We start from the raw sequence: 23,171 nt of genomic DNA on the forward strand, positions 1-23,171 counted from the left end.
TATCTATCTATCTATCTATCTATCTTTTTTTTGGCACGATGTGAAAAGACGTTTGTACATAATGAACTTGTGTTTGTGTTCCACGTTGTCTTCCTTTTGTCTGTGTGAATTCTAAATTTCTGCGTGGAGAAGAATGGCTAAAATAAGTGAAACACTGAATTAAACAGTTTTTTACTATTGCTAAAAGTAGTTACTAGAGATGTGAGGCTTAGCCTACTGTAATTGTCCACGCATAAAGCTTTTACTTTTTTACTTAAATATGTTGTCACCTAAACAATTATTTTGTAGGAAAGCCCCGCGTTTGGGAAATTCCAGCATGTAAATCCCGATATGAACAGTTGGGTTCAATTGGTTTGCTCCAACGAAACTGAAACAAAAATGCGAATATGAAATCTAAACGATGTAGTTATTCAAACAACCTATAAACACCCCATCATCATATTTGGGTTTTCTCTTATTTGTAGTTCCTATTTGGTGTCGGCTGCTGTTCAGACGGCTGTTTGGAAAATCAGTCCCACAAAAACAAAAAATCTGATAAATTCCAGTGTCTGAATCAATCGAACGCATCTCGCAAAAACCCGGAAGCGTGTCGTCATTAGCAACAACAAACCCACCTGCCTTAAATGGCAGTGGCGATCAGCAGCTCGCTGTTGTCGTTACTCTTTGACTATTTGCATGTGACAGCTGGTTAGAGGCAGTCTGACAGCATAACATGAATACACGGGAAAGTGAAAGCGCAAACATTTAATTCTAATCGTTGGGTACTCGGCGTTTTTTGTCAGTTAACCATTTATCGGTTGCTCTTTTTCAGCCGTCCTCCTCCGCTACATTGACGTTAACGTTAGCTTAGCTTGCTAGCAGTCAGCGACATTATGGCATGCGTATAAATGGAAGTGCTCTTCCTCGTTGGGTTTACCAGAAGGACCAGTTCTGTTTTCAGTGGCTGACTTGGATGATACATCCTCAGAGACTTCCCGTAAAAGGCTCATAAACTGCTATGGAGCCGCACGCGGCTATAGGCTGTGTGAACATTTGCAGTCTGACCAGCACCTTGCCGGTGATTCCCTACCAGAAGCTGACAGACCTGTACTACCTGAGCAGAGGGGGCTTCGGCACCGTGTTCAAAGCGCAGCACTCCGACTGGAGGACCACTGTGGCCATCAAGTGTCTGAAACTCGATTGTCCTGTTGGAGAAAGGTACCACCTCATATAACAATGTAGGCCATATCTGTTTGGAAGGAATTTTCACTACTGTAAATTTAAAGATGAATTAAACAGAAACTGACATTGTACTATTTCAGTGACATGTTTACAGAAAAGTTAGCATCTACTGACTGTGTAGGTCAAGGTGAAAGTCAGAGCATCAAGACTTGAATTGGTGTCCGTTTTAATCAGATATGAGGCTTGCAGGTATATTTGAATCAGATGTATCCATAGTGTCTATAGAGCAGCTCTGGATGACATTATCCCTCTGCCTTTCTGCAGCTCTGGTGAAGAAACTTGCTTGAATCCTCATATTTAAACCGGCACATATTTCTAAAAAAAAATAATAATAATAAAAAATAAATAAATATATATAGTTTTGTTATGATACATTTTTATTTTGTGACTCCCTTACTGGCATGTGTAGTGACGGATATAATAGCTGTCCACTCAAATGTATCTCCTTTGACGTGTCTTCCCATAACTCTTTGTTGAACAAAAATCACCTGGCTGTATTTCAGAGAGAGGAACTGCCTGCTGAAGGAGGCCGAGGTGCTCCACAAAGCCAGGTTCAACTATATCATCCAGATCTTTGGCATCTGCAATGAGCCCGAGTTTTTCTGTATTGTCACTGAGTTTATGAGCAATGGCTCTCTGGACCTGTTGCTCCACGAGGTAGCTATATGTCATCAAGTCATTTTATAACACTGAGAGTTGTTTATTCAGATGATCAAGTCCTAACATCAAAATCCAAGGCTCTTAATGGATCTTAAAGAATTCATTTGGATTAAGGATTAAAAAGGCTGCAGCTTTCCTTAGCTATAAGGCATTTATATTGTTTTCCTTTTTCCGTCAGGAAAGGAGAGCTAATATAAAACTAAACAGAAACTAAAGGTATTGAGTATTGAGAATACAGAATGGAAAACATTCCCGCCTTGAACAAGCTGTGTGAAAGGGGCTACAGTCACAAATGTAGAGAACATGTAAACATTCTATAGTTCTTGTTTCTGCACTTGTTGCCAAAATGGCTGAACTGAAAGAGTCTCTTTGTTTTTGGCAAGCTGCTCCATCTATAGCTCAGTTTCTTTTATACATCACTCATCACTCGTGTGCATGTACGCCATGGCATTCATGCCTGTCCAACAGCAAGCAAAAGTGAAACTTGGAAGTATTCACAGTGTCTAATGAAACTTTGAAACAAGCAGGGTAAGAGAAGCTGAAAGCAGATAAATATAGTTTGGGAAATTCCCACTTGTCTTGGTGTAGTCAATTTCGTCTCTTCCATTTTTTGCTTTTGCATTGCATAGTTTTGTAATCGAAATGCAGTAAAACACTTCCTCTCCCTCTGCACTTGCCTAAACACATGATTTACAGATGCTTATATTTACATTTTTATACCCGGTCTGTTGTCTCTGCCTAAAGAAGGACATGTACCCCAGGCTTGCCTGGCCTTTGCGACTGAGGATCCTGTATGAGATTGCCCTCGGGGTTAACTTCCTACACAACATGAACCCACCCCTCTTACATCACGACCTAAAGACACAGAACATACTGTTGGATGGTGAATTTCATGTTAAGGTATGTGTGTCAGCGAGAATTTGGAAGTATGAACTGGATGTGGGACAAAAGGAAAGAAACATTTGAGCGTTACTGAGGGTGGTTGTCTACTTACTTTCATAGTGTGTGTGTGTGTGTGTGTGTGTGTGTGTGTGTGTGTGTGTGTGTGTGTGTGTGTGTGTGTGTGTGTGTGTGTGTGTGTGTGTGTGTGTGTGCGTGCGTGCGTGCGTGCGTGGCCTGCACGATATTGAAAAAACTTACATTGAGATATTTTTTTTTCCCTGCGATATATATTGCGATATGAAAAAAAGACTAATTTTTACAAGAGGACATAAATAGCCCTATTTAGAAATACTAAATCATTCTCAACTACTGGGGTGATTTTGTAGGGGATTGCATCTACAAAGAAAATAAAATGAAAAAGTATATGTTCAGTGAATTCCCACGTTGACACACTAGTTTTTTAGATTTAAAAAAAAATCTTAAATATTATCTTTTCAGTCATTTTTCAATTTTAAAATCTTAAATATTATGTTGTCAGTCATTTTTCAAGCAAAATTTCCAAGAAAATGTTGGATTTGCTGCTTTATTTTGTCGTACATAAAAAGTAAACTGAATATTTAAGGGATTTGGACTGTTGCGCTCATAAAATTAGAAGTCTAAAGATGTCAACTTTGGCTCTTGGAAATTCCCGAGAACCCAACATTTCTCACAGTTATTCATGATTTTTTTGACATTTCTTAAAATTTCTTTAAATAATTGAAGTCCACTTACCTTTTTAGAAAAAGTGCTGCTTCAAAAGCATGTTGTGCTAATAAACAAAGTGTGTCATAGTAGCACCCACTATAATAAACGGGACAATTCTCCTCAACATAGCTACTGGTCTTGGAGCCCCAATTAGTTGTCTTCAATTGACTTGATAAGCTGATCCAAGAAAAACAATGTTAAAAAAATAAAAAAATAAAACTGATATCTAGAATTATGAAAAAATGCTAATGTTCTGCTATTGTTCTGTCCAGATCGCTGACTTTGGCCTTTCAAAGTGGCGACAGCTGTCCGTCAGTAAAGGCTCGGGGTCCAAGCCCACAGAGATTGGGGGCACAGTGATCTACATGCCCCCTGAGAGGTACGAACCTTCCAAGAGCCGTCGGGCAGATGTGAAACACGACATGTACAGGTGAGACACCAAACCTCAATAACTAGTAATTAGAACAAGTACGTTCTCCATTTATCTGAGTATGGTTTTAGTATCTATAACATCAAAATATATTTTATGTATATGATGGTCGGTGACCAAATTATTGGGCAGAATTTGTGAATGGATGGACTCTTGATGACATCATTGCACAGTTTTAAAACTATGACAAAATAAAAAATTTTGCTGAGCACAATCCGCAATAAAGTGAAGTACTGTTTTCCTGACTGGCAAGTTGTGACAACATGCCAGCATGAGGTTGAATTGTAAGCACAATAAAGATCAGTGCAGCGATAGTGATTTCAGGAATTTGTCAGAAAGAGTGGTGACTTTTACAAAAGAAGTATAAGAAATCCACTTGATTGTTGCTGATGTAGCCTCTTAAGCTCTTGGGCAATAGGTTTGGAATGCTGCAACAGGTTCTTCCTCCTCTGGTTAGCTTGTCATAAACTCCCTCAGTTCTGAAGGGGAATACCGGTTGAAAGAATGATTTAACTAACTTCCAATGTATGTTTCTCTCCTTCATGTTTACATTGAAGCTATGCCATCATTATGTGGGAAGTGCTATCCAGGCAGATTCCATTTGAAGGTAAAACATTTTTCATTATGTCGCTTTCCTGTCATTCTGTTCAGGTGCTCTTTGAGTGACCTGTCATGGTGCTACCAGACTAATTGTGTGTGTGTGTGTGTGTGTGTGTGTGTGTGTGTGTGTGTGTGTGTGTGTGTGTGTGTGTGAGAGATCAGAGGTGACCAACCCAATGCAGATCATGTTCAGTGTGCTACGTGGGTTGCGTCCAGACACAAGTCTGGGCAGTCTGCCTGCTGACATCCCCAGTAGAGAAACCCTCATCAGTTTAATGACCTGCGGTTGGACTGCTAACCCCGATGAACGACCTTCCTTCCTCAGTAAGCTCACACAAATAACTAAACTGCAGGAATTCATTTCTGGTAGAATTTTTGAAATCACACCCTCTCAAAGGATTGCACTATGTTGTACCAGTTTGACCTTTTCACAGTTTGGGATGACTTTTACTTTTTTTTGTTGAGTAACAGACTAATCTTAGTCACTGCTAAATTTTGCCCTGACAAAGCAGTGACTAAGTATCAGCTTCTTGTCACATTATTGAAATTTTTTCTCTGCTGTCTTTTCTGAATTTTTTTTATAAACTTAGAGTTGTTTTCCATTCAGACAGTCATAGAAATTGATCATCTCATTTTCTCTCACTGACACACAAACTGCAGAGTCACTGCAACACAGTTGCATTACATAGTCTATTTTTCCACATTGTTAGAAGAAATTAAAGTCTTGATTTATCTGTACTTTTTTGTGATACTGAAACCATAAAACAGAACTTTATTTCAGTTGGCACCAAATGGTTTGATGACCAAAAGTGATACCATTGTAAAATAGTTTTGTCCTGCATTGTTGATGAGATATCTCAGCGTCATAAACAGTAAAGATGTGATGTGTTTTTTTTAATGCCATTTCAGAGTGTTTGATTGAGCTGGAGCCCATGGTGAGGAATTTGGATGAAATCGACTTACTGGAGGCCGTGTTGGAGATCAAGAGGTCAAAGGTTAGTCACTTGTCTTCCCAAAGTTCTTTTTTTAAGTGTTTAGGGTACTTATGCTTATATTAATAGACAGCAGAGACATGACGGGAAATGAAGGGAGAGAAATTGGGGAACGACATGCAAGAGAGGGTGAGGTTTAAGTTATCATATGACTGGCTGCTGACAAGCAATGTAGCATTTAAAAGGAAATATATTAAACAGAGTCCACTGCAGTGATCACTCCACATAAAACGCACCGGGGTCAAGTTACGTGACTTCTAGCAAACTTCACAGAGAAAAACGTAACAGTTTTAACAGAATATTCTTCTAAATGTGATTTAGAGATTGATGCAGAACTGAACATTATTACTATTATTACATTTATGACTACGAGAGGATCACGGGTCAAACATGTTACTTTATAATTTCCCCTCATCATATCCTTCCTCTTTTCGGTCTAAATTTTTTTATTTTGGCATATTTGATTGTTCCCCACTAATCATCCTCGTCAGTATGACTCATTCCCCTCTTTTTACTTGTTCCTCCACAGTTGAAGCAAGGATCGGCCTGTTGTTCAGCCCAGTCAGTGAGTGAGAAGAGAAGCGAGGAGGGATCCCTGAACATGCTGAAGGACAGGCTCAGCCCCTGGCCGGTCAGTAGCTGAAATGTCAGGATAAAGTTGGGGATGCACTTCTACATTGAGGCCTTGTCTGTTTTTGGTATTATGTCTTCAATGTCTGTGTAGTAATGTAAATTAAACATCACTGTCTGTTCTGCCACAGGAGAGCTCCACCTCAGGCTCAGGCTCTTGTTCATCCCAAGACACAGACATATCTCTACCAGGCGCCCTCATCAGCAGCAATGCTGCACCTTCTAAAGGTTATTATAACTGGCATCTTATGTATTGGCATCATTTCCTGGCTATAAAAAAATAATAAGCTCACAGTACCATGCATAGGTTTTATGTAAACATACAATATATGCTTTGTCTCATCTCTTCTTCTACTCTTTCTGATGTAGAGGGGCATCTGTCGTCATATTTGGCTCATACTCTAGAGCGTCCTGAGTCTTTGATAGACAACGGCACAGGCAACAATCTGAATGGCTACCAGAGTGCCAGGCCCCTTAACTATTTGAACATACCCATCAAACCAGGCCTGCCTGTCACTGAATATGAGACACAGCTGGATAACCTCACCCTCAAGCCTCAGCAACAAGGTACTTAAAGCATAATGGATGAAGTGGGTGATAATCAGGGTGCAATTTGTGAAAGAAGCAGAGGGGTGGATGTTTTTTGATCATGTATAACAAATCAAAACATGCAAGAATTAAATCCCTCTTCCAATACCATGGATAGTGCCACTCAGCTAGCCATGCCAAAACACTTATTTATGAACTTCAATATTCAATGGAAAATCTCAAAATGAAATAGCACAACGTGATGAACTTAACTGTCGTCGCCGCATGATGCTCGCTTTTTCTCGGCTAAACTCAACTACCATGGCCCCTGGACCGTCATCTGGCGGTGCCTGTAGCCGGCTCACAGTCACCTATTGGCGGCTAACACACAACCAACTGCCACTGATACAACGGAGCACTGTAGCAGCTAAACACCACCAGCAGCTGCCACTGGGATTTTATCATTCTATCGCACTACACTGTTCACGTTACAGCATTTTACTTAGTTTAAAATACTTCTGTTTTAGGTATATAATATATGGTATTGGTGAAGTAGCATTAATCACTTTGAGTGAAGGATACATTTTGTTCCCCCCGGAAAATCTGATAATGATCATACAGTTCTGGAAAGTTGAATGACATTTAATGTTTTTACTGTTTTGCCAAAATGTACAAGCAAAATCTGAATCACTCCTCTCTATCTTCCTTTTCAGCAGATAACTCTCCTCCATTGCGGCATTCCCCTCCCTCACAAGGCCCAATTGCCCAGTGGATCGCGACACGGCGTGAGGATATTGTCTCCCAGATGACAGAGGCCTGTCTGAACCAAAGCTTGGATGCCCTGCTGGCCCAAACCATGCTTATGCGGGAGGATTACGAGCTGGTGAAGACCCAGCCGACGCGCACCGCTAAGGTCCGCCAGCTCCTGGACAACTGTCACCGACACAACGAAGACTTCTGCCGCATTGTCGTCCGCAAGCTGTGTGACAACAAGCAAATGGGCCTGCAGCCGTTCCCACCTGAAATCGGCTCCCCTACACTCGTCCCCAACGCACCGCCGCTGTCCATGTCCTGCAATATCCCCAGGAACAAGTAGCAGCAGTCACAGCCAATCAATGAAAACAATCCAGATTATTAACTGTGCCAACTTTACACTACAACTCTTACCAGTTTTTTTTGCCGTCAAGATGGTCACTGTGGTTTCTGTCAGTCTTTCCCTCAAAGAGAAAAAGGAACTGAGGGCTGCGTGAGCAAAAAGAGGTACAAAACTAAGCTTTTGGCTTTGAAGAATACCCACTCACGAGAGACAAAAGGTTTTATTCTGTATAATCAGAATCAAAAGTTTGAAGGAATCAATGATTTTATTTAACAATGTCATGGATTTATTGAGAAAATGTATTTATAGGCCCTGCATTCTGAGTGGATGTATCGCAGAGTTTCTATCCTCCTTTGCTTTTGTCTCCAAAGCTCAGTTGTGTGTGTGTGTGTGTGTGTGTGTGTGTGTGTGTGTGTGTGTGTGTGTGTGTGTGTGGCCATTTTTGTCAAATGCAAACATCCCCGATACACTCAGTTGATCTGAGCAAGTGATATTAGGACTGTTAACGTGCTAGAAAACCTACAACAAAAAGAAGCTTAATTCCCATTAAAGCAGTCTTAATGTTGGTGAACTCTCCTGGTAATGTTTACCGCCTGAGAAAGTGAGCGAGCATGTGGCCCTCACAGTGTCTTTGTATTGAAGCTAAGTATGTAGTCTCGGATGTTAACAGCTTCACCTAACTGTAATGTTAGAATGAGTTGTGATTTTGATAGACTGTGACCACATGGGAGGTTTTTGTCCCTGCCCTTTTTCCTCCCGCTCCTTTTCTTTTTACTGCTGAACTAAAGAGTCGCTGGGACGTTGAGTAAAGAGTAAGTTGAGATTGTAAGAGAACACTCAGAATGAGAGGGATGCGTGTCTGTCTGCATGTCTTTGTCTAGATTAAAAGTGGACCAAAGTGATCTAATTTCTTTTGGTCTTCTCAGTAGTGGCCTCACCTCTCAGTATTTTTAATAGTGTTGTTTTAATAGTCACACTTCAGACTCATCTGGATACTTCCAGAGTTGCAGTTTATTGATGGGTTTCACATTTTTGATCCTGCTGAGCTGCTCTGCAGGAGAAATGCAACACATGAACATATAAGATCAAACAGGCTTTGCTTGTAGCAACCTTTAGTTTACCTGCTTTATAAAGTGCACTCTAAGCAGCCAATGCTCAGTTTATCACTCTCTAGACTCGTACGTTTTCTATTGTAGCTGTGCTTCCTAATCTGCTCAAAATGACAGACACCTGTTTATAAAATCATTTTCACTCTGTTTCTCATGTACAGAGATCAGTGACATTTAGCAAGGCTTAATGCAAGAAAATACACATTTTCACATTAAGACAGTAGCACCAGATTGTTTGTATAAGTAATACTGAGTAATACAGTTTTTGAATTACTTCATGCATTGTAAACAAATTATTTCTGTTTCCATGACACGTGTTACTTTCAGTCCTCCTTATAGCCATGTTTGTATATGTGTGTGTAATAGGACTGCAACTAACGATTACTTTGACAATTATTTTCTTGATCAGTCGTTTGGTCTATAAAATGGTAGAAAATGCACTTCACTGTTTCCCAGAGCCCAAGGTGACATCTTCAAATTTTGTCCAAAACCCAAAGATATTTAGTTTACTGTCATAGAACAGAGACTTATAAATGGCTGGAACCAGGGAATTTTTGGTATTTTTGCTTAAAAATAACTTAATTGATTTAAAAAAATAAATAGTTGAAGATTCATTTTCACATTAATTAATTAACAAATCGATTCATCAACTGATCGTTTCAGCTCTAGTGTGTATGTTGTGTGCAGGTATACATCTCATTAAGGGCTCTACTGTCTTCATCACTGCCTTTACTTCCTACTTCCTGGGTAGCAGTAGTAAAATAGATACAGTAGTGTAGCTGTGTCATTTACTGTCATTACATCCACAAATTCCCCACACAATAACCTTAGTATTGTTCACCATCATTAGGTTCAAAGTTATTTTCAGTTCAATAAAGAACTTTAAAAAAGACTGTGGGAAATGAGCCACAGCAGGTCATTCTTAGTAAGACACAAGATATCGTACACAATTACGTATACCATGTCATTTAAATGACAACAGGAAGGCCAAGCAAGGTCGATATGTTTCCATAATGTTGCCTTGTCTTTGATAACTGTGCCTCATATTCTGCTTTTGGTCTCAACTATAAAAATGTGCAAAAGCGTTTTACACATATCAAGAAACGTTGAGTAAAAATGCTAAAAAGCTTAAATATATTGTAACATATTTTGTACTGTAGATGATAGTTTCATCTTTTTTATATATATTTTCATTTGTGATCTCTTGGTAAAAACTCATGTATTGTTTTTGTTAAGTGATGATTTGATATTCATAGAATCACCTTCTTCAAAACAGCGGCCTCATTTGGTGCTCATGTCATTATCTGTGTCATAATGTATTACAGACCCATAGACGTACAGAACGTTCAGTTGATATGTAGCTGTGGTTTCAAAAGAAACCAGAAACTAGATTTTTCATATATTGTATCAAACTCTTCATTAAAATGGGTTCTCAGTTTTAACTTCTGCCTGCTTTCTTCTATCTTCTTGATTTATGTTTATGTAGCATTAATCCAAGTGCAATGTTTACATTATTAGAACAGTTGGCTCACGTAATGTTATCATCTATGTAAAGCTTCTGATTTGAATGGCAAGTAACAAGGGGCGTTATGTATAGATGTAGATTACTGAACACTGGGGACGGACCCAGGTGCACAATTACACAATTACAAAGAGATGCAGAACAACCACAAAGAGACACAAAAATAACCCCAAAAGGCACAAAAAGAACACAAACGCAAAACGACCTCAACGAGAGGCAAAGAGTTGTTTGTGTCTCTTTCAGTCTGGCTGTCTTGCTCCTTTGTAGAAGGGGTACTGGGAATTTTACATGTCCGCGGCCAGAGGTCTATTGTCTCATACACGTGTATAGAAACCTGTCTGAGTGACCATTAAAGAAGCAGCTGCTGGGCCAATCACAGTGCATTAGATACTCTTTAATGACAGTATATGCCACAATCTGTTTTATATCATACATTCTTTTGACTGTGTCTGTAACCCAGAAGCAGCTTGGCTCCCTCTGTCTAAGCTGTTATGGGCTGCCAGGGGCAGGGACAAGGTCTGCTTGTCTCTGAAAATAGCACAGGGGGGAACACGAGAGTGTGGTTCGCCTGGTGCTGGAAAAACACCCGTTGTGGTTGTGCTGGGCAACAGTGATTGCAACATCGACCGTCCTGTTGCTACATCTATGATGACCAATGTCTCACTGCCTGGTTCAGAGGAGCAGCATGGATCTAAGGGAGACTCAGTAGGAAAAATTATACCTGTTGATCTTCTATACGTAAACAAATAAAGTAAGTTCTTTTTACACATTGGCCTTTTATGTCTTAAATTACAACAACTTAGTTGTATGATTTGTTCATGTCTGGAAGCATAAAGAGCGTGAGGAATCATTACTGAAGGAATGGCCACATGCATGACCTTTTCTTGTACACTGGACATTTTCGGTTTAATGTTTCAGGCTTGAGAAGTGTAGTTAGACATTAAAGGAAAAGTATATTTAAGAAAAATCATGTACTATTTATATGGAACAGTAGTATGTTTTGACTGTTATATTTGAATAATCCACTATAATTATTGCCCTATCATCTCTACACCAGCCCTGGAATAATGGAGGATCTGAGGCACAAGATTGATGTCATGTCACAGACAATATGCCCAAGTTTACGGACTCCATCTGATGAGGACTTAAAGGCCCAAAATAATGGGAAAGTGGAGAAAATGCAGATGAAGAGAGAAATCTCCCTCATGAATGGAATCTGCCTGATTGTTGGCAACATGATTGGCTCTGGGATCTTTATCTCACCGAAGGGTGTACTCATGCACAGTGCCTCTTACGGGCTGTCATTGCTGATTTGGGCTTTTGCAGGCATCTTCTCAGTGTTTGGAGCTTTGTGCTATGCAGAACTCGGCACCACCATCACCAAATCTGGAGCCAGCTACGCCTACATCCTGGAGGCGTTCGGAGGCTTCCTTGCATTTATCCGTCTGTGGACATCCATCCTGTTGATTGAGCCTGCCAGCCAGGCTGTGATTTCACTGACCTTCGCCAACTACCTGGTGGAGGCTTTCTACCCCACCTGCCAACCGCCATATGATGCTGTCCGGCTTATCGCTGCAGCCTGCCTCTGTGAGGAACATGCATGTGTCTGTATATAGTTCATCACCCAGAAAAATAGAATGCAGGACTTAGAAATGAGCTTTGTCTTCATGATACATAAAAATCTGCAATGGTTTGCATAACAATACAGGCAGGAAAAACTCACTTTACTGCCATCTAGTGTTTGAAATGTATGCTCTGATGCCCACTTTGGCCTCACCCCAGTTCCTGACATCAGCTCAACCCCTACATCAACCCAAGAAGCATGTTTCACTATTGTGCTGCAGATTGAGAATGGCTGAAACAAATCCCTTACACTTAAAGTTACAATCCTTAAGATTCCCTTTAGATCAAAGATCTGTTTTTATACTATTTATGGTCTGAATTGGAAAAAAAAGCTATTTACATTCAGTAATTACCTCTCTAAAGAGTGGCTTTTATTGTTAGTGGCAGAGTCTTCCATTCACAAGCTGGATTCAAATTGCCTTCGTACACAAGAGGGATTCACAGGAAACAATGCTGGAACGCCAGAACACTGCTCCTTTAAGAATGACATGGGCACAACCAAGTGCTGGAGTGGTATTATAGCCCTAGCACATATTTAGCTATCCATGGATCTCAGTACCCAGAACTCAGTAACCCTGTGTGGAACTGGCATCAACTATAATTAGACTGTACAGACTGGCTTTGTGGTATCAACAATGTTGTTAGCAGAAGTGGTATTTAGGAGAGAGAGAAGCAACGCCATGAGTCATGAGCGGCCCTACTAAGAAGTCAGTTTCTGTTTCTGTACACTGATAGAGATTGTGGCCCACGCCACATGACACAGAGGAGATGATCAGCTATCTTGGGCATGGGGCTGAGACACAGCAGGCTTCTAGTAGCTATGTAGCTTTTGAAATTCAACGTACAGTATTACAGAATTTACAAACCAATGTGGTTTACCATTGTTTCCTGAATGATTTATCTTTGCAAATGCAACCTAACAGGGAAGCAGAAGTTGTACCAGAAGCTGTATTAGGCCTTGTTTATATACATTAAATGAATGTCTCAATCATGCAGAGGAAGACTCATTAATTGCCCTTTTCCTCTGGTTTTCCCAGGTATGCTCATCTTCATTAACTGTGCCTATGTGAAGTGGGGGACTCTGGTCCAGGACATTTTCACTTACGCCAAACTCATGGCGCTCTGCCTCATCATCATTGTAGGAATAATGAAAATATCTACTGGTAAGATTATGTAAAAAGTATGAATGCATCAGTGAAAAAACTAATAAATATGTGCTTTAAACTTTGACTTCTATTTGTGCAGGAGGATCAAAGAGCTTCGATAGTCCGTTTGAGGGCTCCTCCACAGATCCCGGAGACATTGCTTTGGCCCTCTACTCAGCTCTGTTCTCCTTCTCCGGCTGGGATACACTCAACTTTGTCACTGAGGAGATTCGGAATCCAGAGAGGTAACACATACATTCACAGACATAGAAAGAGACACATGTCTGAAACTTTAGACTTGATTTTACTTCCTGTTTCTGGCTCACTGGCAACAAATCTGCTCACAGTTTTCTTTGTGTACAGTCAGAGTGGTCAGAGATAACGGTAAAAGTTAAATAAAGTAATACAGGTGGTCAAATTACAGTAAGAGTCAATCATTTGTTTATGCATTATTTAAGGCTGCTAAAATCAATATTTTCATATTAACAGTGGATCAAATGACGATGTATTTGTGAAAAGCATTGCTTGTAGTGATGGACCTACAGAGAATTATGATGACTCTATGTTACCCTCAGCTCTTCGGAGGACTGATGTTACAGCTACAGTGTCTGCCGCCCTCAAGTTGCCAAAATATCAGTTATTGCAGGTTATCAGTCTTTTCAGATTACTTTTATCAGGCATGTTATAGCACAGCCACATGCAATTCTCCAACTTGTTGAGTTTATCCTTTTTTGTTTGTTTTGTTGGCATCCTAAATAATGGGCTATCAAGGTTAGAATTGCAATTTGAGTAAAATGTTGAACATGAACCCCCTGTAATCTGTCTGCATCTTTTCAGTGAGTCAGACAATGCTCTGTGTTGTTTTTTGATGTTGTTGTTGTAGGAATCTGCCCCTGGCCATTGCTATTTCTATGCCCATAGTGACCATCATCTACCTGCTGACCAACGTGGCGTACTATGTGGTTCTGGACATGCCATCATTGCTGGCCAGTGACGCTGTTGCTGTGGTAAGACACAAACAGTCACCTGAGAGAGATGATTTACTCTGCTGCTAAATATAGTCCTGAAATGGTTAGTCTCACATAGCCAGACCTATTTCCACAGCGCTGTGGAAATAGGTGCTACACCACACATTCTGGGATAGGAGAAAAAAAAACGCTCTGGGTTGTTTCCATTTTTTAAACCAATCATAATTGTCCGTCTTGGGTAGTGCTAAGCTCCGGACACAGTGACGGTGGCTTTGCAAAATGGTCTCAGGAAAGAACTTGTTTTTGCATTTGCACCCCGCAAAAGAAATTCAACATAAAATATTAAATAAAGTTAACTGTTCACACAATACAGTATCGTGAGCTATTTAAATTGTCAGGCTTTATCTTGGAAATGTACTTCCGTTGATTGGGACTATGAAATTGTTGATCCAGGACATTTAGCACTTTGACTTCAGAAACTGTAATAAACCATGTTCACCATGGAATGGGAGTAGTTTAGGCTTGGGGACCGGGCCAAAGTATGGAGTAAGTATTGGCACTGCCGAGGTGTCCTTAAGCAAGGCACTGCATGTGAGTGTATTTCAGGCCTACGTGTGTAATGTAACAACAACAGAGTGTAAAAATTGAATTTCCCAATTGAGGGATTAATAAAGTGCTTCTTTCTTTTTCCTTCTTCACAGACCTTTGGGAATGCAGCCCTGGGGCCGTTCAGGTGGATCATGCCTGTTTCAGTGGCCATGTCCTGCTACGGAGGACTCAATGCTTCTGTCATTGCTGCCTCACGGTAATTAGGAAGTACTGAACAGACGCTGACTTATAGTGATATCATGATGAATGTTTTGCCAAACACTTTCCATCTTTGTTGATCATGCAGGCTGTTTTTCGTTGGAGCTAGAGAGGGCCACCTCCCAAACAGTCTGAGTCTGATTCACCTGCGGCGCTACACACCAATACCTGCACTGCTGTTCAATGTGAGGACCATTTATCTTACTCTAAAATACAAATGGACATCAGATTGATCAAATGCATACACGTGCATGCCACCTTAAAGAGACAAAAAATGTTCACATGTCACAACTAGACACATAAATATGTGAATTCATGTTCTGCAGGGGTTAATGGGTCTGATCTTCCTGTGTGTGGAGGACGTGTTCCAGCTCATCAACTATTTCAGCTTCAGTTACTGGCTCTATGTGGGTCTGTCTGTGGCCGGCCTCATCTACCTGCGCATCACTCAGCCAGACAGACACAGGCCTGTGAAGGTGCTGCTTTTTTCATTGCTCAGATTATACTGAATATACTTACATATGGAACATAGTGCATACATACACAACTCTACAGTTCCTGTGGGTATTTCAAATATTTTTTCTGGTTTGAAGCGATCATTTCTGTAATAATTTAACTTTGAACCCCATATCTATCATATGCAGATACATCTACAATTACATTTGGATTCAAGATTCAAATGTTTTATTTGTTACATGCTCATACAATGAAAAGCAGGGTGGCATACTATTAAGGCTGCGCAAAAGGGAATAATAATTAGAATAAGAGTTAAACTAAGAAATAGAAAAAAGAAATATAGGTAGTATTAGTAGCCTATTAAGACGTTAAAGTGTATGTTGGCCCAGTGTGTAAGTGGGCTGTACAATGTTTCAGTATATACAAATGTAAAAAGTAAGTGTAGCTGTATAACTTGACTCACAACTGTGCCATATGTACCACAGTTTTGAGTCAAGTTATACATTACACTTTTGTACAAACTTGATACAAATATGCAAATGTGCAGGTTAGTGCACCTATAGAGAAAGAGTTCAGCATGCCGATGGCCTGAAGCAAGGAAGCTTTTTCTTTATCTTCTTCACCTTACTTAGCTTGTTACAGCCCAAACTCAGTGATCTTTCTGTGTAAAATGAACAAAGAAATATGACTACGGCACTGAGGAGAAGGTTTAGTGGGTCTTTCATGTTGTGCCTACTCTTATGAACATAACCTGAAGCACTGTTAATACAGTTTTCATAGATTACATATTGTCTTGAATAATACATCACAAGATACTCTGACATCAGTTTACAAACTAATCCGATTTGTGTCTTTTTCTCTCCACAGTTGAGCTTGTTCTTCCCCTTCATCTACTGTCTGTGTAGCCTGTTCTTAGTCATCGTCCCTCTGTACGGAGACACCATCAATTCTCTCATAGGAATTGGCATTGCACTGTCTGGGGTGCCGGTCTACTACGTAGCCATTTACCTGCCTGACGAGAGGAGGCCCAAATTCATACGCAAGTTAAACAGTACGTTTTAGGCTGAAATGTCTTATGTCTTGTTACTGTCCTGTGTTTGTTGACCCTTGTTCAAACATGTTAAGAGGAGGTGACAAAAGGAAGACATTTCCTGTACATGATAAATAAGATTATTATGTTTAATATTGCACAATCATACACCCTTCTCCCAGTTTGTCAAATATCTGTAGCACATGATTTTATAGCACTTTCAAAATACAGCATTTATCATCTTGGATTATCACAGTCAGCTGTAACTGACCTCTCCTCCTCTACATCTTCCCTCCTCTCACTTCTTTTCCTCCTCCAGCCTTTGTCACCAAATACACCCAGATGCTGCTCTACTGCTGTCTGACTGAATTTGACACTGAGACAGAAGCACAAGCCGACGGTAAAACGCAGTGAGCTGCAGACAATCCATCGCTCATCAGCTTTCTGCCTGAGGCCTCAGCCTTGTCCATATGTTGACGTTCATTGCTCCCCAAACGCAGAAAAGCAAGGCCTTGCATGGAAAGAGTGACGAGGCGCAGGCCCGCAACATTTGTGAGGATTACTCCTCCAAGGTCAAGTTAAAAAAGGCCTGACACATCTCAAATGACTCACCATGAAGGAGCAGGCACTTGAGAAACTGTTGCTTTCTTCTACAATGGGATGCCCCTTTCTACAGAGATCAAGGAATATCTTTTATGAGGATTTCAAAAAACTATGGAAGAAATATGGAGCTCCTTTAACATTTTTTTTTTAGACTAGAAGATGTAACTTGCTTTCTGCCTGATATTGTTTAAAACAAATATATCAAATGATGATTATGTGGCTGGGATTCAATCATCCTATCTAGGATCTAATATTTAAGTTTAATAAAGTATCCATATGTACCTTACTATATGCAAATGTAAAACAAAAAAACTATAACTATTATCTAACCAATATTCTGGGATAGGTTCCTGTGCAGCTTCACTGTGGAGCAGTTTAAGTTAAGTGCCATGTTTACAGGTCATTATTCTTTCAATTAAAACGGTTGATTTCAATATTAAGTTTTACAAATACAACTTCATAATCACCATTAATGTATTTCTGTGTTGCTGTTTTTTAGATAGGAATTTATTCTGACCATTTTAAGTATGCCTTTAACAACACATGACCAACAGGCATGGGGTCAAACAAACACAGGACTTCCATCCAGGAGCCCCATTTCCGTGTCCTGTGTGAAAGCAAAAGTCAACATTGACTTTTTTTTTTTACTTTTTACATACATTACGTACTTAAAGCTACAGTGGGTAGAAAGAAAAAAAAGCCAGAATTTGAAGTAGAGTGAGACTTCTTCCTGCAGCTCTCCCTCTCCCTGCTCTGTCACACAGGAAATGCATGTGCACAACAGCCAATTGGAACACTCTCTCTTAAAGCAACACTAGATAACTTTTCCCGCTTTGGTCCCCCTACAGGTTGGAAGTGAAATTGTCCATTACATTACATTGTCCAGTTGATTCGAACTACAGATCCGCTACCCGATCTGGCAATCTTGCATAATATAATGTAATGGACAATTCTGCTTCCAACCTGTAGGGGGACCGAAGCGGGAAAAGTTCTCTAGTGTTGCTTTAAATGACCTGTGATTGGCTAAAGTCTCCCGTCACAGGCTAGATTTTCTAAAGCCTGAAAAGTGAGCCAAGAGGAGATTGGAGAAGTAGTTTTCTCTCAGATCACTTGAATTACAACATGCTGAAAATGATTATGGAATTTTTGCCCAACGATACCCCATACGTAAGTTATGTAACAAACTTATTTTATAATTCTTACTTTTTTAAATTCCGATCGCTCGTGTTGCTTGACATTCGTGGCACAACGCACAGAAATTGTGCATAATATTTTATAAGATATCATACAAACCATTGCATGAGGATATGTTGCAAATGATAATGGACCAATTTGTATGGTACCATTTATAAGATGTGGCATGGTATGTATGTGACTTTGTGCCTCACATTTCTCAAAAAACAGCCAGATAATCTTTAAAGAGAAGATTTTCCAGTTCAGTATAATCTGTTTTAAATCAGTTGGATTCAAATAAATGTTTTCTATAGTTTTCTTGTCAACGTTTTCATATGTTTAAGTGCTGATTGACCAAATTCAGTAATAAATATACTTTGAACTTGAAACACTTTCAGAGTCTCCTTTTCTCTCAAAATAAAAACTTGTTATTTTGTCTTGTGATTAAACTGCATATGTTGTAATGCATCATGTTTTTAAAAAAAATATTTTTATAAAAGTCACTGTCCAAATAAAAATTGCTAATTTCTTTACAGATTTGCAATGAATATAAATGTATTGATAGTTGACCAAACTGGAACACACATGAAAGATGAGTTGTTAAATTTGCCAAAACTCTATATTGACTGGTAGACCTCATACCACACACATATTAGTATTAGCAGTACTTTTTATTTTTATTTAATTGATTTATTGTAAAAACACCTCATTCATTCATTATTTTAACACTGTTCAGGGGCATCAGCTGTTAAAACATCCTGCAGTTTCATATCATTGCATTCATGTCAAATAAAACAAGTGGTTTCAGAGAAAATTGTAGTTTATTATTAAATCCTTTTAACTGCAATTCTAAAGCATGTTATAGAATATTAACACAAATCATAATGAACGCACAATAACAGAAAGATAAATGCACTGTTAAGAACCAGTTGAAGTCTAATTTTAAAGTTATTCCACACAGTAAGTGACATTTGGAGCGAGCGAGGTCTATCTCCATCTAAGATAAGGTGCAGTTGGCAGTGTCAAACCCAGGACAGATCCACTTATTGCTGAACTGTTTGTATCCCTCAGCATTGATCAGGTCACTTCCTGAACAGAGAAAAGTATACAGGCATTCATTATTGCGCTTAAACACTGAAATAGATGATACAACAAAATCCACTCCTATTTACCATCCATCAGGTTCTGGAGACTGCAGTAGTTTGTGCTGTTATCAGCTGGATCTTTGGAGAACTCTGATACTGCCTCTCCCTGCACATCAGAAGGAAAACAGTGTTTCAAAGAGGAAAGTCAGACAGACACATACAAGTTTGAAGGTTTGAGGTAGAGCCCCTATGGCCAGGGGCCAGTGACTGAAGCTGATTAACCTTCTGCTCTTTCATTTTTCTTTGAGTAGCTTTAAAGGTTCAGATGTAAATTTTTATAAAAATATAAATAAAAATAAAAATACTTTTGCCATATTCGCTCAGACTGTCACTATATCGTGATAGTAGCACATCAGACAGATCATTTGTGAAATAAATGTTCCTCTGCCTCCCCGTAGTGCTCCTAATGGCATTTGCAAGATTCCACCAAGCCTGAAGGAAAACTACAAATCAGACCAGGTTCACCTAAAATATGTTTCTGAAAACAGTTGAGGCAAGAAATAGGCAATGCAGTAACATAATCGTTATGCATATTTGATCATTGCTGCTAGTTTTACAGTTTGCTTGCAGTTTATGAACAGTCATTGACACTGTGTAAGAGACTCCTCTTCTCTGATTGGTTGTTGTATCTTCAGGGGTGGGTACTTGCTTTTACCATTAGAAGCACTAGGAGGAGGCAGAGGAACAGGATTTTTTCACATTTTATCTGACTGATGTTCTACTGTCACGATATAGTGACAGTCTGAGCAAATATGACAAAAACATTTTAATAAAAGTTACCAGCTGCAGCTTTAAAGTCAGAAAAATAACACATACACTGTGTCAAATATACAAACCCAGACTTTAACATGTTTATGCTTGCACCGTTAAATCAAATTTATCATGATGAAATCTGGCATTCAGTTGAAATAAACCAAGTCCTGGGGGGGTCTTCCTGTAACGATTTGAAAGTTTGTCCAGCAGAGCTGAGGAGGAGGAAGTAGCTTTGAAGTAAAGACACAGTTTAGGTTTTGTATGAGCTGCATCAGTCTGTTTACTCATTCAGAAAAAAAAACTTACAGTCATTTTGCAAACAGTTGACTGCTCTAGAAGAAACTGGAGGTCGTTGACTTTTTTGGTTGTCGGAGACGTGTGTGTGGCTTTGATTAGGTATGGAGCTGTCGACACAAGCTGCAGAGCATTTCAAAATCAGTCAAGTCAAGGATATTTTCTACACCGTGCATCAACTACTACTGATCATAATGCCTAGCATCCACTTGCCTGCAGAAGGGGCAAGCAAATGCTACTTTTTGGCAAATACATTAATAAACACTTACATCGGCTAACAACCACATTATAATTTTTTTAAATACTACTTATACAAGCTAAATAATGGTGTTAAAGTAAAGTGTTACCCAGAAATGTATCAATATTTTTCTATATCTGTTGCATGTTCACAAGATATGAAAGGAAAAGTTTATATTTGATACATTTTAGCTGTTACACCACCTTCTACAGACGTTAATGGCAAGTGACCAAAGGCATTACGGTCTGTGTAAAATCTTAAAAACAAAAATGTTATTCTATGTTTATTTAAAGAAATTCTAAAATGTTAGCATCCATCTACTGGCTTCCTGCATCCTGCTTCTAAATTAAACAAATTGAATGAAAATTGAATTCCTTTCACAGAAATAACTTGTTTATTTTACTTCAACAATAAATGAGTTGACTGAGATGTTTCTGACCTCGTACGAGCACCTCTCTCCTGCATACAAACATCTTTGCCCGATCTGCCAGCCTTTGATCTGGCTCACCAGCTTTCCAGTTACATCTTCGCACGAGATTCCAAACAACCTGCAGAGCAGAGCAGTGAGCGTTAGATCTGTTACTGTAATACTCAGTTGAAGGCTCATGTACTGTTCAAAAACACCAGAGAAATCAATAAAAGATTTATTTTAAATTATGTTAGTCATCATAACATTCTATTTCTCTGCACAAACATGACTAATGTGAATCTTGTGAGTCCTGTAGCCTCCCCATATCCAAGATAATGTGTGAGAAATCAGGCTGCACAAAACTTTGGATTCATAAGCACCTTGTCTAACATGCATGCATGTGATCCTTTTACACAGTGGAATTGTATGCTACCCAATCACCATCATAAAGCATTATGTCTAGCTGGCCACATGATGCAGCATCTGCTCTGTGAACATGAACAGCTGCAGCATGGACTGAAAGAGTCCTCGAAGGCACCCACAGTACACTCATAGTACACTCATACAGTTTAGATTCAACACAGGTTGATCAAATCTACAAATACTAGAAAATAAAATCTACGTTACCATTTGACTTTGCACTGTGAGGTGCGGTCCGCCATTGAAATGGTGAGTGTGGCCCCCAGAAGGAGAGCTGAAGCTACAAACAGGAATCTCAGGTCCATACTAAAGGCAGGTGCTGTAGATGAGGCCTGAATCCAGTGTGTGGTCAAGTGTGTGGACGTCTTCTGAGTGTCGCCTCAATCTGTCCAGAGGGCTTAAAAGAGCAGCACTCAGGTCATGTGGAAAACTGGAAAAGAGGACAGTACAACATTGATTTAACACGGACCACAGCATGGGAGAGAAAGAAAGTGGAGGAAACTGAACATATCAATAACAGAAGTAACAGATGAAGTTACTTTATAAAACAATTAGATTTTTCAACTATGGATTGTGTAACCATTTAAAAAATGGGTGAATAAAATGTTTTTAGATCGATTTCATTCCGTTTGCAGCCATTGCTGTCCAATAAAGTCAGTTTGAACTTACAGAGAAGTGGAACTTCTATTTGTCTTTTTCTTCTATTTGACTTCCCTGGCTCTTTAGTTGCTAAATGCTTTACCACATTCACCAGCTCTTCGCTAACCTTTCCTGCTGTTTGGTGCTGGGTCGGTGGTCTGCAATGGTTTTTGAAAGTTTTTGTTGTTGTTGCTGAAAACAGCTGCCTGCTGCGGCTAGAAATGACATGAGAGCAGTGAGAGTGAACCAAAACAGTTAAGGTGAGAGTAACACCAAAACAATGAGCTGAAAGACGCTAAATCGTCCCATATCTGAGGGGAACTGCTAAGTCAGGACACAATTCTCTGTGGGTTCATGGTAACAAGGGACACCTTTCTCACACACACACATTCATTTGACACATATACTTCATAAGAAATATGTGTTATGGCAGCTTCAGGTTTGCAGGGGATTAAATGATAATTATTTGTCTTTAAATCCTAAAGAAGCTCTTCATGGTTGACATTGACAAAGATAAATACTATAAAACGAATGCTTTGACAGAAGTCTTACCTAAGTCAATGTTTTTTTTTGTTTTGTTGCTGGTACAGCCTCCCTAACAGTGACCTAGATTCATATCAATTACAAACCTAATTCAAGCACGGGAACATAAGTTTTATAATCAGCGACAAGAAAACTAGAACCAGAAATAGAACTGGAAAGAATCTTCAGCAGGTACAGAAGACATGGCCTCTCTCTTATGGATATGTTCATGCAACTCGATTTCCACACTTCGCATGCATAACAGACTTCAGATGCCTGGAGGGGGAACTGAAGAAAGTTATCAACTATGAGACAGATTTATTTGGCTCTAGAGGACCTTTCTGAGCTTGGAGACCACTTTTAAGAGAAAGCCTGTGTTAAAAACTGAGAGTTACAAATGCGTTTTCATCATGGGAAACGTAGGCTCCAGTGTTTTTTGAACCTGACGTATAGAGACTAAAAATCAGGATCAGGATGTCTATTGGAGTGTCCCTTTTAACTCCTTGAACACATTTCTTCTAGTCAAGAAGTG

At 39.5% G+C, this 23,171-nt stretch overlaps 3 protein-coding genes across 5 annotated transcripts; 2 read left to right on the forward strand and 1 right to left on the reverse strand.

Moving 5' to 3' along the window:
- The first annotated feature begins 607 nt into the window (after nt 1–607).
- On the forward strand, nt 608–10,334 carry ripk2 (receptor-interacting serine-threonine kinase 2). Of its 3 annotated transcripts, none has more exons than XM_078264445.1 (11): nt 608–1,197; nt 1,725–1,878; nt 2,626–2,781; nt 3,780–3,937; nt 4,495–4,544; nt 4,700–4,861; nt 5,447–5,532; nt 6,059–6,160; nt 6,291–6,387; nt 6,529–6,726; nt 7,404–10,334. In XM_078264445.1, the coding sequence occupies exons 1-11, from the start codon at nt 998–1,000 to the stop codon at nt 7,781–7,783; spliced, it is 1,743 nt and encodes a 580-aa protein (XP_078120571.1). In that variant the 5' UTR covers nt 608–997; the 3' UTR covers nt 7,784–10,334. The 3 variants fall into 3 exon arrangements, with proteins under 3 accessions (XP_078120571.1, XP_078120570.1, XP_078120572.1); XM_078264444.1 differs by having other exon boundaries at nt 609–1,197; nt 7,401–10,334; XM_078264446.1 differs by having other exon boundaries at nt 611–1,197; nt 2,629–2,781; nt 7,401–10,334.
- A 746-nt stretch (nt 10,335–11,080) lies between these two features.
- Nucleotides 11,081–18,569, forward strand: LOC144527107 (Y+L amino acid transporter 2). Its single transcript, XM_078264993.1, has 10 exons — nt 11,081–11,165; nt 11,472–12,001; nt 13,075–13,200; nt 13,283–13,427; nt 14,066–14,189; nt 14,852–14,955; nt 15,046–15,142; nt 15,284–15,433; nt 16,281–16,464; nt 16,763–18,569. Exons 2-10 carry the CDS (start codon nt 11,482–11,484, stop codon nt 16,855–16,857), a joined length of 1,545 nt encoding a protein of 514 aa, XP_078121119.1. The 5' UTR covers nt 11,081–11,165; nt 11,472–11,481; the 3' UTR covers nt 16,858–18,569.
- A 510-nt stretch (nt 18,570–19,079) lies between these two features.
- On the reverse strand, nt 19,080–22,192 carry LOC144526650 (uncharacterized). The gene is made up of 5 exons (XM_078264255.1): nt 21,686–22,192; nt 21,089–21,197; nt 20,424–20,534; nt 19,392–19,470; nt 19,080–19,308 (listed from the first exon to the last, which is right to left on the reverse strand). The coding sequence occupies exons 1-5, from the start codon at nt 21,781–21,783 to the stop codon at nt 19,217–19,219; spliced, it is 489 nt and encodes a 162-aa protein (XP_078120381.1). The 5' UTR covers nt 21,784–22,192; the 3' UTR covers nt 19,080–19,216.
- Nucleotides 22,193–23,171: the final 979 nt, after the last annotated feature.

The sequence above is a fragment of the Sander vitreus genome, chromosome 12, assembly GCF_031162955.1.
Source record: "Sander vitreus isolate 19-12246 chromosome 12, sanVit1, whole genome shotgun sequence".
Lineage (NCBI taxonomy): Eukaryota > Metazoa > Chordata > Actinopteri > Perciformes > Percidae > Sander > Sander vitreus.

Excerpts from the sequence above, each read along its gene's own strand:
- ripk2 (XM_078264444.1), top strand. The coding sequence starts at position 998 with ATGGAGCCGCACGCGGCTATAGGCTGTGTGAACATTTGCAGTCTGACC. Across the intron at positions 4,862-5,446 it reads TGAACGACCTTCCTTCCTCA|AGTGTTTGATTGAGCTGGAG; the intron begins GTAAGCTCACAC and ends ATGCCATTTCAG. Across the intron at positions 6,388-6,528 it reads CAATGCTGCACCTTCTAAAG|AGGGGCATCTGTCGTCATAT; the intron begins GTTATTATAACT and ends TTTCTGATGTAG.
- LOC144527107 (XM_078264993.1), top strand. The coding sequence starts at position 11,482 with ATGGAGGATCTGAGGCACAAGATTGATGTCATGTCACAGACAATATGC. Across the intron at positions 14,956-15,045 it reads TCTGTCATTGCTGCCTCACG|GCTGTTTTTCGTTGGAGCTA; the intron begins GTAATTAGGAAG and ends TTGATCATGCAG. Across the intron at positions 15,143-15,283 it reads TACCTGCACTGCTGTTCAAT|GGGTTAATGGGTCTGATCTT; the intron begins GTGAGGACCATT and ends CATGTTCTGCAG.
- LOC144526650 (XM_078264255.1), bottom strand. The coding sequence starts at position 21,783 with ATGGACCTGAGATTCCTGTTTGTAGCTTCAGCTCTCCTTCTGGGGGCC. Across the intron at positions 20,535-21,088 it reads GAGAGAGGTGCTCGTACGAG|CTTGTGTCGACAGCTCCATA; the intron begins GTCAGAAACATC and ends AATGCTCTGCAG. Across the intron at positions 19,471-20,423 it reads CAACTGTTTGCAAAATGACT|GGAGAGGCAGTATCAGAGTT; the intron begins GTAAGTTTTTTT and ends TCTGATGTGCAG.